Source organism: Zosterops lateralis (genome assembly GCF_965231275.1).
Source record: "Zosterops lateralis genome assembly, chromosome: 6".
NCBI lineage: Eukaryota > Metazoa > Chordata > Aves > Passeriformes > Zosteropidae > Zosterops > Zosterops lateralis.
The window spans coordinates 1,340,087-1,355,934 of NC_139761.1; the positions used below are offsets into that span (position 1 = coordinate 1,340,087).

General features: G+C 47.4%; 1 protein-coding gene across 1 annotated transcript in view; it reads right to left on the reverse strand.

Annotated features, from left to right (window-relative positions):
- MDGA2 (MAM domain containing glycosylphosphatidylinositol anchor 2) overlaps nt 1-15,848 on the reverse strand; it is a 231,052-nt gene that overhangs the window by 95,120 nt on the left and 120,084 nt on the right. Inside the window, exon 6 of the mRNA XM_083863873.1 lies at nt 3,330-3,599. Coding sequence (XP_083719999.1) covers nt 3,330-3,599 — 270 coding nt within the window. The remainder of the gene's footprint in view (nt 1-3,329; nt 3,600-15,848) is intronic.

A 15,848-nucleotide genomic window follows, 5' to 3' on the forward strand; every position in this document is an offset into this window, starting at 1 on the left:
CTCCTGGAGCCCCTTCAGGCCCTGCCAGGGGCTCTGAGCTCTCCCTGGAGCTTCTCCTCTCCAGGGGAACATTCCCAGCTCTCCCAGCCCGGCTCCAGCCCTGGGAGCAGCTCCGTGTCCTCCTCCAACACATCCACACCTTCCTTGTCCCCAGTCCCTCTCCACCTTTAAGTCAGCTGTGGGTCACCAGCAGCCACAAAATACAAAAGCATCCAGAAAAAATTCATGGAGATGCTTCAATCATGAAATGAAGCACAGACAACAAAAGGACAGTCGGATCAAGACCCTGAAATTTAGAGAAATTTCATGGGAAAACATTTCCTCGGAGCCCTGCTGGTGCTTTGAGGGAACCAAATATTTATTTCTGGGTCAGACTGGGGGATTATTGTCGAATCGTGGGATTTGGGGTGCACTTGACGTGAGATGGGAACTCCATTTACCAAACACTTCTCCTGCCTGGCTTGGGAGTTTCTATTTCCAGCAAATTCTCTTCTCTCCTCAGCTGCTGTGTGAAAATCCTGACCCACAACAGCCAAATGAGCCAACGTGAGAGAGAAATGAGTCAAAACGCTGAGAAATAAACACACAAAGTCAACCCAAACCCTGCTTTTCTCTCACATTTCACTCCTCAACTCAGCATCACTGCCAGCAAAAATAAATCCAGATTGGAATGGAGATTTTTTTTTTTTCCTACTAAAGGAGAGTTTATATAGTTTATATAGAGACAAGAGTTTATATAATAGAGATAATAAGGGGGAAATAATAAAACTGGGGCCAGGAAGGAGCTGAGCTTCATTTATTTGATGGGTTCCTCTCACTGTGGTCGCTTCTCAGCATTAACAGGGCCACAGAGCAGAGGGGAAAAAGGGAAAAAAAAAAAAAAGTGTTTTAATGAGACTTTGTTCACCACCTTGCAGCTCCCAGGCATCATCTTCTATAAATAAAAACGTGAGGGGATATTAATATTTTTTTTTTTTTTTAATTATGATGCCATGACTCATGGAATTTGTGTCTGCAGGGATTTGGGGATGTGGCTTTTCCTCAGGGCTGGCTGGTGCTGTCTGCTGGGTCAATTAAAACCTTGAGGTCTCTTTTCACACCAAGTTTTTCCTCTCCTTTTCCTTATCCCAAGATGTTTTTCGCTCCCAGTTCCCTTTTTCAACCTCATCCCCATGTAAATCCCAGAAAATTAATGTTTCCGAGCCAAGGAACGACAACAAAACCTCAGGGCCAAATTCAGAAATTCAAATTCCAACACAATGTTCCAAATAAATCCGTGCCCATCTCCTGATCCAATCCAGGCTGATCCAACACTCCCTCCCTGACCTCCAGGACAGAAATAGCTCCTAATTCCTCATCCTGCTGGACAACAGGAGATTTTGGGGAATAAAAACTGAGCAGAGATTGTGGCCTCCATCGAATATTCCCACATTTCCTCGTTATTCATCATTTTTTTTTCCCAAGACTGAACAATGCTCAGTTATTCTTTCAAGTTCCTGCAGCCTGGAGTTTGTGTTTCACCACCATTCCCAGATTAAATTGTGGAAAATGAGGTTCAGGGAAGTGAATCCTCTCTGATGATGCCAAACAGTCAATCTGTCTCTGTATCCAAACCTGTGTCCCAGGGATTTTCCAGAAGGGAATAAACGAGCAGGGAAAGATTCCCTCCAGCTGGCAGAAATTGTTGTGCAAGACCATTTTCAGACACTTTTCCCTGATATTTCCTGGAATTAAAGTGCAGGATCAACCTAAAGCTCCCCACCAGGGAGGATATTCCCAGCTTTAATTTCAGTGACAGCTTCAGGTAAGGAGGAAGGAAGAGGTGAACCAGGCAATGGGAACTCCAGGAACTCGGGATGTGTCCAAGACCTTTGGTGATCATTTCATGGAATTGTGGAATGTTCTGAGCTGGAGGGACCCACAGGGATCATCCCAACCCCTGTCCCTGCCCAGACCCCCCAACAATCCCCCCCTGGGCATCCCTGGCAGGGCTGTCCAAAGGCTCCTGGAGCTCTGGCAGCCTCGGGGCCGTGCCCATTCCCTGGGGAGCTTTTCCAGGGCTTGTTCCACCCTCTGGGGGAGGAACCTTTCCCTAAAATCCAACCTAACCCTGCCCTGGAACGGCTCCAGCCCCTCCCTGGTCACAGGGACCATAAACCAGAGCTGCTCCTCAGGAGGATGTTGGAGACCACAGTGAGGTCTCCCCTCAGTCCCCTCCAGGCTGAACAAACCAATTTCTCCCCACTTTGCACAGAAAAGCTGCTGCATCTCCCCAGCACAAACAGGCACCACACCACCCTTGTTCCACCTCAGGGCTTTGATCCCAGCACAAGAACTCTGGGAGTCTTGGAAACCAGCACTAATTCATCCCGCAACTGATTGGAAATGACCAGAAATCCCGCAATGAGAGAATCATCAAGGTTGAAAAAGATCTTCAGAATTTAGTCCAACCAGGACCATTCGGAAACAGAGGACACCCTCTCTGTTGAAAGTTGAATGTTGAACATTAAATGCTGAATTTTGAACACTGAATGTTAAATGTTGAACAATGAATGTTGAACTTTGAACATTGAACGTTGAACAACGAACGTTAAATGTTAAATGTTGAACATTAAATGTTGAACCTTGAACATTGAACATTGAATGTTGAACATTGAAGATTAGACGTTGAACAATGAATGTTGAACATTGAACACTGAACATTGAACATTGAATGTTGAACATTAAATGTTGAACATTGAATGTTGAACGTTGAACAACGAAATGTTGAGTGTTGAACATCGAACCTTCAACACTGGACATTGGATGTTGAACGCTGAACACTGAAAATTGAACAATGAACATTGAATCTTGAACACTGAACATTAAACATTGAACAATGAACATTGAAGGCTGAATGAAGAACATCGAACGTTGAACATTGAATGTTGAATATTGAACATTAAATGTTGAACGTTGAATGTTGAACATTAAATGTTGAACATTGAATGTTAAACGTTGAATGTTGAACAATGAAATGTTGAGTGTTGAACATTGAACCTTCAATGTTGGACATTGAATGTTGAACACTGAACACTGAAAGTTGAACAATGAACATTGAATCTTGAACATTGAACATTGAATCTTAAACACTGAACATTGAACATTGAACAATGAATGTTGAATGTTGAACACTGAAGATTGCACATTAAACATTGAACATTTAAGGTTGAATACTGAATGTTGAACATCGAACAACAAACATTAAACTTTGACTGTTGCTGTCCCGCTAGATTAGCACTGGAAGAGGCTTCCAGGAGAAAACTCCATGTTTTTCCAACTGAACTCACCTCTTACGATGATGTTGGTGGACTTTTTCGCGGGATTGCCGACGTTGTTGTTGGCGATGCAGCTGTAGGTGCCGGAATCCTCGGAGGTGATGGCGGGGATGGTCAGAGTGCCCCCGTTCAGGACGGTCTTGTCGGGCAGGACCCCCGCAGACCTCACCCAGGTCAGGCTGGGCGCCGGCTCCCCGCCAGTGGTCACACACACCAGGGTGATGGCTTCTCCAGGGTTCACCACGATGGGGTCGTCCACCAGGAGCTTGATGGAAGGGGATGCTGTAAAACAACAGGAATCGGAGAATCAGGGAGTGGTTGGGATAGAAGGGATATTAATGATCATCCCATTCCAGCCCTGTCATGGGCAGGGACACCTCCCACTGTCCCAGGCTGCTCCAAGCCCAATGTCCAACCTGGCCTTGGGCACTGCCAGGGATCCAGGGGCAGCCACAGCAAATCTGGGCCTGCAGAGGCAGGTCGGGATTGATGGGAGCAGGGATGGATGGATGGATGGATGGATGGATGGATGGATGGAGGGATGGATGGATGGATGGAGGGATGGATGGATGGATGGATGGATGGATGGACGGACGGATGGATGGATGATGGATGGATGGATGGATGGAGGGATGGATGGATGGATGGATGGATGGAGGGATGGATGGATGGATGGATGGAGGGATGGATGGACGGATGGATGGATGATGGATGGATGGATGGATGGATGGAGGGATGGATGGATGGATGGATGGAGGGATGGATGGATGGAGGGACGGACGGATGGATGGATGGATGGATGGATGATGGACGGATGGATGGATGATGGATGGATGGATGGATGGATGGATGGAGGGATGGATGGAGGGATGGATGGATGGAGGGACGGACGGACGGATGGATGGATGGATGGATGGATGGATGGAGGGACGGACGGACGGATGGACGGATGGATGATGGATGGAGGGATGGATGGATGGATGGATGGATGGATGGATGGAGGGATGGATGGAGGGATGGATGGAGGGATGGATGGATGGATGGATGGATGGATGGATGGATGGATGGATGGATGGATGGAGGGGGGGAGGGAGGGATGGATGGAGGGATGGATGGATGGATGGATGGATGGATGGATGGATGGATGATGGATGGAGGGATGGATGGATGGAGGGATGGATGGAGGGATGGATGGAGGGATGGATGGATGGATGGATGGATGGATGGAGGGATGGATGGAGGGATGGATGGAGGGATGGATGGATGGATGGATGGATGGATGGATGGATGATGGATGGAGGGATGGATGGATGGAGGGATGGATGGAGGGATGGATGATGGATGGAGGGATGGATGGATGGAGGGATGGATGGATGGATGGATGGAGGGATGGATGATGGATGGATGGATGGATGATGGATGGAGGGAGGGATGGATGGAGGGATGGATGGAGGGATGGATGATGGATGGATGGAAGGAAGGTGGATGGATGGATGGATGGATGGATGGATGATGGATGGAGGGATGGATGGATGGATGGATGGAAGGAAGGTGGATGGATGGATGGATGGATGGATGATGGATGGAGGGATGGATGGAGGGATGGATGGAGGGATGGATGGATGGATGGATGGATGGAAGGAAGGTGGATGGATGGATGGATGGATGGATGATGGATGGAGGGATGGATGGAGGGATGGATGGAGGGATGGATGGATGGATGGATGGATGGATGGACGGACAGATGGACAGCCCTGCAGCCACATTTGGGATGTAACATGCCATGCGTGGGACAGGTGCCAGCACACTGGATCGGAAACCTTGGAAAAAGGAATTAGTAAAGAACGTCTTTGGCATGGGAAGCCTGTTCTCCTCAGGCCAGATCCTGCCACTCATCCATCCCTCTTCATCCACCTCCTCCCCAATGAACTCCTGGGAATTTGCCAGCCAGCTGGGATGAATCCCTGGAATTTGAATCCAGAGAGGACATCTCCCTTGGGACATCATCTCTCTGCACATGGAGAGACTGAACAATCCCTGACAGAGGCATTTTTCCCTCTCTGGGATGTACAACCTGCAGAGCTCACACCTAATTCCCAAAATTCCCATAAAATTCTCATAAAATTCCCATCAAATCCTATGACCAGGTGCAGTAGGAACAGTCAGCACAGGTTGATACTTGGAAAGAAGTGATTAAATTTAATTATCTTTTCTTGTCTCTCCTTTTCCATGAAACGTTTCCATGTCATAGAAGAAGAGCAAATGCTCAAAAAAAAGGGACAGGGCAGCAATTCATGAGAGAATATAGATATAAATAAAATATAAAGAATATTAATATTAATAATATAAATATAAAAAATATAAATATATAATACTAAAATAAAAATAAAACCATTAAAATTAAAATTTTAAATAAATATAAATATATAAATATATATATGATCATAAGCACAATTATACCTATAATATAAATATTAAATAATATAAATATAAATATAAATATAAATATAAATATAAATATAAATAATATAAATATAAAATTGCACTCTGAGCTGTGACATCCTGTGTCCCCTATGCTGAAGGATCCACCCTTGCTGGATCCAGGCTTTGCTCCAAGGCATTCCTTAAGCTGCACAGATGATGAACCAACATATAAATATCCATTTCTAGGCCAGTAAAAGCAGCAATTCCAAAAAAAAAAAAAACAACCCAGGAATGAAGGTGAAGGATTGACATTCTGGGCCAAGAACGCCGGCAAAAGTGGCAATAAAAAGGGAGAGGCAATAAAAATGTTGCTTTCCAAAATCACATCCCCATCCTTGTTATTACACCGAGATATTCCCGCGTGTTCTGCTTTAGATGGGAATCTTATTTCAATATTAAAGGAATACAAACCAAGCACTAGAGGCAAATACAAGGATCAGCCATAAAATCAGAGTTTGCTTCATTTGGGCTTCGCCCAGGAGGAATTTGCTTTGTCTGCATTTGGAAACGGGAACAAAATAAATGGGAAGAGCTTCCTTTGTGCCCGTCCTGGCACTGGGAGAACTGGGAACATCATATTTATGGAATATTCCAAGTGGGAAGGGATCCACAAGGATCATTGATCCAGCTCCTGGCCTTGCCCAGACCCCCCCAAATCCCACCCTGGACATCTCCTGGAGCTCTGGCAGCCTTGGGAATGTCACAATTCCCTGGGGAGCCCGGGCAATGCTGGAACAGTGGAAATTTTCCCTAAAATCCTACCTAACCCTCACTCCAGCCACTCCTTCAGTCCTTGGTCACCAGGAGGAAACCCCTAAGGAGAACAGAGATTCCCAATCCGAGCCTTCTCTCCCAGTTCCTCCCAGTTTTGGACTCCTCAAATCCTTCCCAGCATGAATTCCTAGTTCAGGGAATTTCAAACCAAAGGAATTGGGCTCATGGCTAAAAATCCAGAACCCCAGATCCTGTGCCAGGATCTCTTTGCTCGCATCCTCTGAGCTCTTCTTCCAGCAGCTGATGGATCCCTGATTTGGGATTCCAACTGGGAAACTGGGAATTGTGCCATGTTTTCTGCTTAAAGAGCTTTTTTTGGGGGGGGAGAAGGTGACAAAAACAAAGATGCAGGTACAACCAGAACCTGTGGGGTCAACACCCAGCTGGCACCTATTTCCCTCTCCCTTCCTCTCTCCTGGATTTCATCATTTTTTCCTGAACAAATCCAGCAAGGAGCTGCTCTTTGCTCTCACTTCCCATCAAATCCTGAGACAGGGGAACAAGGGAACCACGGGTAACCCTTCAAAACTTGAAGCAGAAGATAAAAGCCAAGCTGGTGGGGCCATTTCCATAATCCTGGGGATGAAAGGGAGCCCTTTGCCACCCTTCAGGAACAAAGCGGGATGGGATAAAAAGGCTGGGACACATCCCTTTCATCCCGACGCTCCAAACACAAAGTACATGGAAATGAGGGTTTGGATACAGCGCTTTCCCTTTATTTACACCACACGTTTCGCTTTCAGCTCCAATCCCCAAAAAAAAGTGAAGAGAAATCCCTGGATTTCTGCTGCCACAGACACGGAAAGATGGATTTAATCTAAAGGATATTAAGAAATTCAGGAAGGTTGTTGAGGTTTTCAGCAAATAGGACTTGGTGGAGCAGATAAAGGGTCAAACCCCTCTTATGAAGGGGATATTCGCAATATTCCAAATATTCACAATATTCCAAATATCCACAATATTCCAAATATCCACAAATATGCCTCTACATTGATATTTCTCTCATAATGGAGAAAAGAGTGGGGAGTTATTCCTGGAATCCTGGAATGGTTTGCGTTGGAAGGAGCTTAAATCCCACCCAGTGCCACCCCTGCCATGGCAGGGACACCTCCCACTGTCCCAGGGACACCTCCCACTGTCCCAGGGACACCTCCCACTGTCCCAGGCTGCTCCAAGCCCAATGTCCAACCTGGTCTTGGGCACTGCCAGGGATCCAGGGGCAGCCACAGCAAATCTGGGAATTCCAGCCCAGACAGGAATTCCCAATTCCCAATATCCCACCCAAATCTCCCCTTTTCCATCTAAAAGCCATTCCCTGTGTCCTGTCCCTCCATCCCTTGTCCCCAGTCCCTCTCCAGCTCTCCTGGAAGCCCTTTAGGTACCCTCAGCTCTTCCTCGATCCTTTTCTTTTCCAGGGGAACATTCCCAGCTCTCCCAGCCTGGCTCCAGAGCGGCTCCAGCCCTCAGAGCAGCTCCATGGATTTCCGTGGACTCTCTCCAGCAGCTTCAGCTCTCTCCAGCAGAGGGGCAGAATTCCCACCTTTCCTGCTGCCCACACTGAGGGATCAGCCCAGGGCTCTGGGGGGATTCTGAGATGGCCAAGTCCAGTTCTCACCCACCAACATTCCCAAGTTTTTCTTCCTGGGCTGATCTCAATTCCTTTATCCCCCAGCCTGGATTGATCCCTAAGTTGCAACATGGAATTAAAAGAGTGATGGATTTTATTAATTTAGGTTCAGTGCTAGTTTAGGAATTTAGGCCTCAGAGGCAGCACAATCCCCCAACCCCAAAACTCATGGAGACACGGGGGAGGCTCAGGTATGAAATCCCACAAATCCCCAGAATTCCAAACGCAACCCAACCATCCCTGCCAGAAGGAGCCAGGACTAAACTGGGCTCTGTTATCACTCTCAAAATCACTGTCTGAGCCGAGGTCTGTCCTGGATGACTTCCAGGATTAAACAAGGGGCAGCAAATCTTCCCCCAACCCCAACCTCCAGCCAACATTCCCAGTGGAAACCTTCCGTCGACTCCGTTAGGAATAACAAAAATCATTATCAAACAAACATTCCCAAAACTTGCCTGAGGCAAGAGAGATCCCAGTGGAAGTTGCACACCACGTGAAAAAAAGGAGAAAATGCTCCAGATAAACAGTTCTAGAAGAGTTCTAGTTCTAAAAATTTGGGGTTTAGGCAAATAAAATTAAAAAAAAAATAAAAATCCCATTGTTCTCTCTGACTTACTCCCTCTTTTCTCCCACCTCCTTTTCACTGCCTTTAAATTTGCACCCCACAAGAGCGACCCCGTGCCCTGAGCGCTCTGCATCCCCAGTGCCCTTTGCAAGTCAGGATTTTCTGAGCCCCAATCCCACATTTTCGGAGTCAGGCTGGGCTTGGCAGGGCCCCAAGAGAGCGGCAGAGCCCCCGGGAGCTCCTCCCCTGACAGAACAAGGCCCTACAGATCCGAGGGGACCCGCCCCGCTCCCATTCACGCCGCAGCTGCAGCCTTGGGAAAGGGGCTCCCATTCACGGGCTTCCGCGTGGGAGCGGGGCTGGGATTCCATCCCGAGCATCCCGGGATCTCAGAGCTGCCTGTGTCGGAGTCCAGGAAATCCCTTTGGATGAGCTGGGACCCGGGAAAGGGAATTTGAGCCCTGGGCAGGGGGTGTGGAGCTGGTCCAGGGGGTTGGAGACCTTGGCACAGCCCAGGAAAACACTGGGTTTGATCTCAGCCCATGGGAGAAACTTCCAGCACAAGGAGAGGAATTGCAAATCACCAGGAAGTGAAAACAGTAGTTTAGCACAGTAGAACATGCAAAATTCAGTAGTTTTGGGGTTGATAGAATAGAGGTAAATGGGGGACAGGATGGTGGGATTTGGGTGGTGCCTCGTGTCCCTCTCCTTCTCCTCCGCCCTCCATCCCCTGAGGTGGTGATGGCACAGGGCAGTGACAGTGGGTTGGGTCAGAGCAGAAATGACCCTTTTAGTGTGAGCCCTGGGCATTGGTGTGAAATTGTAAATACCCCACCCGTGGTTATCTGTATAAATGTGAGGTGACCCCATCGGGGGCCGTCCCCTCATGGCCCAGCCCTGCCCAGACCTCGGCTGGGAGAGAGAAAACTCTGAGATATCAAATAATAAACAACTCGAGAAACCAGAAAACAAGGCCTTGAAGACTCCGCTTCTTTGTACCAACACGACTCGGGGCTTTTAGAGGGCAAGGACTTTAAACAACCTGAATCTCGAGCGAGAAAACCAACGTGAGAGCCTGGGAAGCCAACGGCAACAAAAGCGCTCTTGGAATTACGGCGGGCCGTCGCTGCTCCGCGCACTGCCTGGGATTTAAATTGGGAATTACATCCATTGTTTTGTGGGTTTTGTGTTAAAGGAGAGTCAGGCACGGGTGGAAGATGGATGGAGATTGATTAGGGAATTAATAATTAATGGATCTGACATAGCCCAGTCCTCACGAGGTGCTAAACCAGCAGGAAACGCACCCTGGTCGTGATTAATGGCTGGGGCTGGACTGCCTCAACTCAGCACAAACCAAACACTCCTTAAGTCATCGTTAACACCCTTAATTAGTGCAGGCTGCCAAGCCCTTGGACCAGAGAAGCTGTGGCTACTCTATCCTTGGAATGTTCCAGATTGGATGGGGTTTGGAATTCCCTGATCCAGTGGAATGGGATAATCCTAAACCAGCAGAAAACACACCCTGGTTGTGATCAATGGCTGGGGCAAGACTTTCTCAGACTCAGCACAAACCAAGCACTCCTTAAATCATCATTAACACTCTTAATTAGACCAGGCTCATCAAGGCCAAGCACTTTGGACCAGAGAAGCTGCGGCTGCTCCATCCTTGGAATATTCCAGGTTGGATCGGGTTTGGAACAACCTGGGAGAGTAAAAGTTTTCCATGCCCTGCAGGAAGTGGAATGGGATGATCCTTAAGGTCCCATCCCACCCAAACCATTTTTGGGGCTTTATTCCAGGATCTGATGAAGATGTTGAGGGAATTTGAAGGGTGGGGAGTGTCTGCTGCTGCCTGGGGATGGGGAGCTGCGGCTGGAACGCCACCGGGAGGAGGAAAAATCCATCTGTCATTATCGGAGCAGCCCGAAAAAAATCCACTGCCAACGTGTCATAATTACGGTGAGACAAATAGAGGCGTTTAGGCTGGATGTATGGAATTGAGGAAATGTCACAATTGGCTTTAGGGATTACTGGAAACGCAGAAGAAACCAAATAATTTAATAGCAATATCAAAGTACAGGCAGCAAGTCGTGTCCTTGACAAGGCTCTCAGCTGTGATGAATAGAAATGAAAGGACATTATTTCCTCCAGTTCGGGGCATTATTTGAAAGGCAGAACCGAAGTAATAGAACATAATTGAATTATATTTTTATATCCATTGCTGTGTGTGCATCCATTTCATTTACAGCCGGCATTTCTTGCAGGAGCACAAAGCCAATATTCCTAACGAGACACACGGAGCACGGTCCCTTTCCGGGCAGAGAGGAAAGGTCTGAGCTCCCTGCCAGGCTGGAGCTGCATTCCTGTAAATATTTGCTCAGGAAAGTTCCAACAAGAGCGGATTGGAATTCCCAGATTTGGAGTTAGAATCAGAAAATCCCAGAAATTAAAACTCATCCAGTGCCACCCTCTGCCATGGGCAGGGACAACTCCCACTGTCCCCAATGTCCAGCCTGGCCTTGGGCAGCCACAGCAAATCTGGGAATTCCAGCCCAGACAGGAATTCCTTCCATAAATCCAACCTAAATCTCCCCCTCCTTTCAGCTCCATTCTCCATAATTTTAATATTTTTTTTTACTCTTATTTTACAGGGAAAAAATAAACTTTTTATTGCCCACCCTGCAATAGGGCAGCTCCTTTCTCCTCATCATCATCAGGCCTTCAAAAAACCCAAATTACCCCTAAAAAAAAATAAATAATAAAATCCAGGGAAAAATTAAAGAAAAAAAAAATCCTGAAACTGAACAAGCGATGAAAATCTCTTTAATTTTTTTTCCATCTTTATCCTCTGCTGCTACAGAGAGATCCCAGTGGAAGTTGAAAAGAGGAGAAAATTCTCCAGATAAACAGTTCTAGAGTTCTAGAATAGTTCCAGTTCTAAAAATTTTGTGTTTAGGCAAATAAAACATGTTTATCTTACATCCCATCGTTATTTTTGACTTTCTCTCTCTTTTCTCCCACCTCCTTTTCACTGCCTTTAAATTCCCAGCACTCCCAGGTCAAGAAGAAATAAAGAGAAAGCTTCTCAAATCCCAAATCTTTCAGGTTTGTGTCCTTTTTCTGACTTGACGAGTGGAATAACTGAGGTAAAATATTCCCAGAGCAGCTTTAGGCATTGCAAGCGCTTTAGGATCGTGGTGGAATTGCTCCTCATGGAATGCTTTGGGTTGGAAGAGACCTCGGAGATGATTTAATTCCAACCTCTCCTGTCACAGGCAGGATTTAGTTGTTTTTTTGTTGTTTTTTTTTTTTTTTCCCTGGCACACAGGAGCAATTTCCAGCTGGTAAAATACCTGGATCTGTTTTGGGACAAAGCAGTGGGTCCCTCCAGCCAGGGCAGGTGTCCCTTGATGGCCAAAGCCACCTCTGTCTGTGTCCCCAAACCTCCCACTGGGGTCCCTGAGCAGCCACTGCTCCTCTCAGGGATTAAAAATAAAAAAATAATAAATAAAAAATCCTATTTTCAGTCTGCCCCGAGCCTGTCCCTGAAATAAAGAGGCTTAAAGTCGAGGCAAGAGCAAGATCATTTTGTCTGGGTCTGTCCTTGTCAAAAATAGAAAATTCTGAGGTTCAGGGAGCAGAGAGGGGAGTTGGAGGATAGAAATAGAAAGTGGAATTATCAGAGAAATTGGGATATCCTGAGTGGGAAAGATCCACAGGGATCATCCCAACCCCTGTCCCTGCCCAGAGCCCCCAACAATCCCACCCTGGGCATCCCTGGCAGGGCTGTCCAAAGGCTCCTGGAGCTCTGTGCCCATTCCCTGGGGAGCTTTTCCAGGGCTTGTTCCACCCTTTGAGGGAAAGAACCTTTCCCTAAAATCAAAAACTATAAATAAATATAAGTATAAATCACATTTATGAAGGATTTTCAGCTGAGCTCAGTGTTTTGATATTCCCATATCCAGGTATCGTTATCCCATTCCTCGCTCTCCTTCCCATCCCCAACACCCTTTTTCCCCCCAACTCTTCCAACTTTTCCCTTTGCTTTATAAACTGTGGGGCTTTGATGACTCCCATCCTTATTCCCGTTTTTCCCTGGCTGTTTTTCCTCTCCCTTTTCCAGCACTTTGATTCCCCCGTGGGCTCGTGCTGCTGTTCAGGCACAGAAGTGCCATTGAGGATTCCAGAGGGGAGGGAGGAGGGAGGAGATGAGGGAGGGAGGGAGGTGGATCTTGGCTTTTCAAGGCACTTCCTCGCTGGTTTTGCTCGGGAGAGGCCACAAAAGCTCTGGGCTGCCACACTGGAGGGATTCATCCCCTGGGGGTTTCATCCAGTGGAGCTGAGGGCAGTGGGATCCTCCCTTGGGCAGCCTAAACCCATCCTGGGATTGTCCCTTCCCTGCTAAATTTATATCCATGCAGTGATGCCTGAAGTTTTGGGTTCTGTATTTGATGTGTCTGTGGTGGCCAGGGGGGCAGCTCTGAGCTCACAGTCAGTGTCACTCAGCTCTGCACACAGCAGGGACACAAAACAAATCCTTTTCCTGCTGCACACCAAGGACAACTGGGACAAGTGTTCAGGCCCAAGAGCACAACCAAGGCTGGGCTGGAGGGAGAAAACAAGAAGGATGGGACTGCACCACCTGGGGCTGGGATTGGACAATTCAACCCCAAGGGGCAAATGGACCAAAACTTAGAAAAGTGTGAGACCTGCTGACCGTTTGTCCATTTTGTGTCCATTTTGTGTCCATTTTGTGTCTATTCTGTGACCATTTTGTGACCATTTTGGGTCCACCTTGGGTGTAGCCCTGGCCAGGCTCTTGTCCTGCCCAAGGGGGATCTTTAAAGGCCTTTTAATAAATCTCTACTTTATTCTCCAGCTCTGTCCAGTGTCTGTTCCAGCTCAGCCTTCCCAAGGCATCAAGAGCAACCAAATTCTCTCCTCTCAGGATCCCCCCAGCCCCTTTTCCCACACTTATTTCTCCAGTGACATTTCACCAGGTGCCACCAAGGCACAGGAACAAATCCCTGCCAGTGGATACCTGGGCTTTGCCGTCAGCATTTTGTGTCCATTTTGTGTCCATTTTGTGTCCATTTTGTGACCATTTTGTGACTATTTTGTGTCTATTTTGTGTCCATTTTGTGTCCATTTTGTGACCATTTTGTGACCATTTTGGATCCACCTTGGGTGTAGCCCTGGCCAGGCTCTTGTCCAGCCCAAGGTGTGTCCTAAAGGCCTTTTAATAAATCTCTACTTTATTCCCCAGCTCTGTCCAGTCCCAGTTCCAGCTCAGCCTTCCCAAGGCATCAATGGGATCAAATTCATCCCAGCCACCCCAAAGTCAAGGTTGTGAATCCAAGAGCCCTCAGGGCAAAATTCCCACTTTCCAAAATCAGAAGGGATGAGCTGTTCCTCAATTCCCCGAGTGCAGCTCTGCCTGGACAGCTCCAGACACCCCAGCCCGGCCCTGCTGCAACAGCAACAGCCCAATTAGCAGATTAGGGCTGACTGGCTAATGAGGAGCTGCCAGGGAGGGACCCTCTGGCTTCTGGAGGAGACAGTCGGGGCAGGAACAAACATCAACAATGTGCTCAGGAAAAAAGGGAGCTAGGATCCAGGGATGGATAAAAAAATGGGAATTCGTTGGGGATGCAGGGAAGCAGCTCTGGTTACACCCAATGTGAATTCTGGGATTTCATAAAATCTACAGCGCTCAGCTCGGAGCATGCTCAGCATTTTGTCCTGGGTTGCAGTGTAGGATGTACACAAAGTATTTATTCTATCACCATCTTCATGAACTGTTGAAACCAGGTGGGCTAGTGTTTTCCCAAGCCCCTGCCTTTTCTGCTAATGGTCCATTAACGCCTTTGGGGTGTTTTCTGCTAATGACTTTTGGGGTGTCTCCTGCTAATGGCCCATGAGTCACAGGTAACTCCCTCCAGGGGTTATCTCTGTTAATGGGCCATCAAGGACCCATTTCACACTTCTCATGCTATTGTGAGATGCTCCGCCCAGGGGGAGGAGCCAAGCATTCTCACCTGGATATAAGCTGGGATTTGGGACAGTGCAGTGGGCATTTATCCACTGGATTCCCAGAGGAGCAGAGCTCCCAGACCTTTCTGTGGGATCACTGCTTCAGGAAGAGCCCCTCACCTGGACTGCTCCCCCCACCCTGCTCAGGGTGTGTTCTGACTCTGGCAGTGCTCCTTTGTGTTATTGTATTTATTTTATTTTACTTTTACCTTTTTACCTTTCTTTTTATTAAATTATATCTCTGACTTGGAGCCTCTCATTCATTTTGCTTTCAAACCACAACACATTTCCAGCCCCTTTCATTCAGATCCCAGTCTCCTCCCCCCAGGAATGTCAGGAAATGTAAAGAGAAATATTTTTTTTTTCCACCTTCCACAATTCCCTTTGCAGTTTGCCTTGTCTGACTGACGAGAAACAAAGCGAGTTTATCACGACAGAACCTCAGCTTCATTGAGGGATTAAAAGTGAATTAAACCTTTTTTTAAAAAAATTTGTCTCCCAGCACATGCCCCAGACAGAGCAGCAGCCTCAGCTGTGATCTCACCGAGCTGAAAAATCACTGATTGAAAGACTCATCTTGCTCGGGGGGAAAAAAAAAAAAAAAAAAAAAAAAAAAAGTTCCTGGGCTGGTTTATTTGGCCCCGGGAGCTGCCAAAACTCAGCCCTAATTTATGGATTAATGATCACCTGCGCTAAACTGGCTGCTAATCGACTGTTGGAGTCCAGGGCATCCCTCTGGGCACCCTGGAAAGTCACAGAGCTCGGTAGAGAGGCCTGGGACCCCAAAAAGAGGGTCTGGGGTCTGTGCAGGGGGGTCTGGGGTCTGTGCAGGGGGGTTTGCCTGGCACAGAGCCCAGGAGGACACAGGCTTTGAGTTTGGTCCATGAGAAAAACATCCAACACAGAGAAGAATTGCAAGTCACAAATGTGTGACAGACAGTGGTGGAGTTATCACTGTGTAGATTTTGTAGTTTTGGGTTTTTAGAATGTAGATGCAAAGGGACAAGGTGGAGATTTTAGGGCGGTGCCCTGGGCTCTTCTCCTTCTC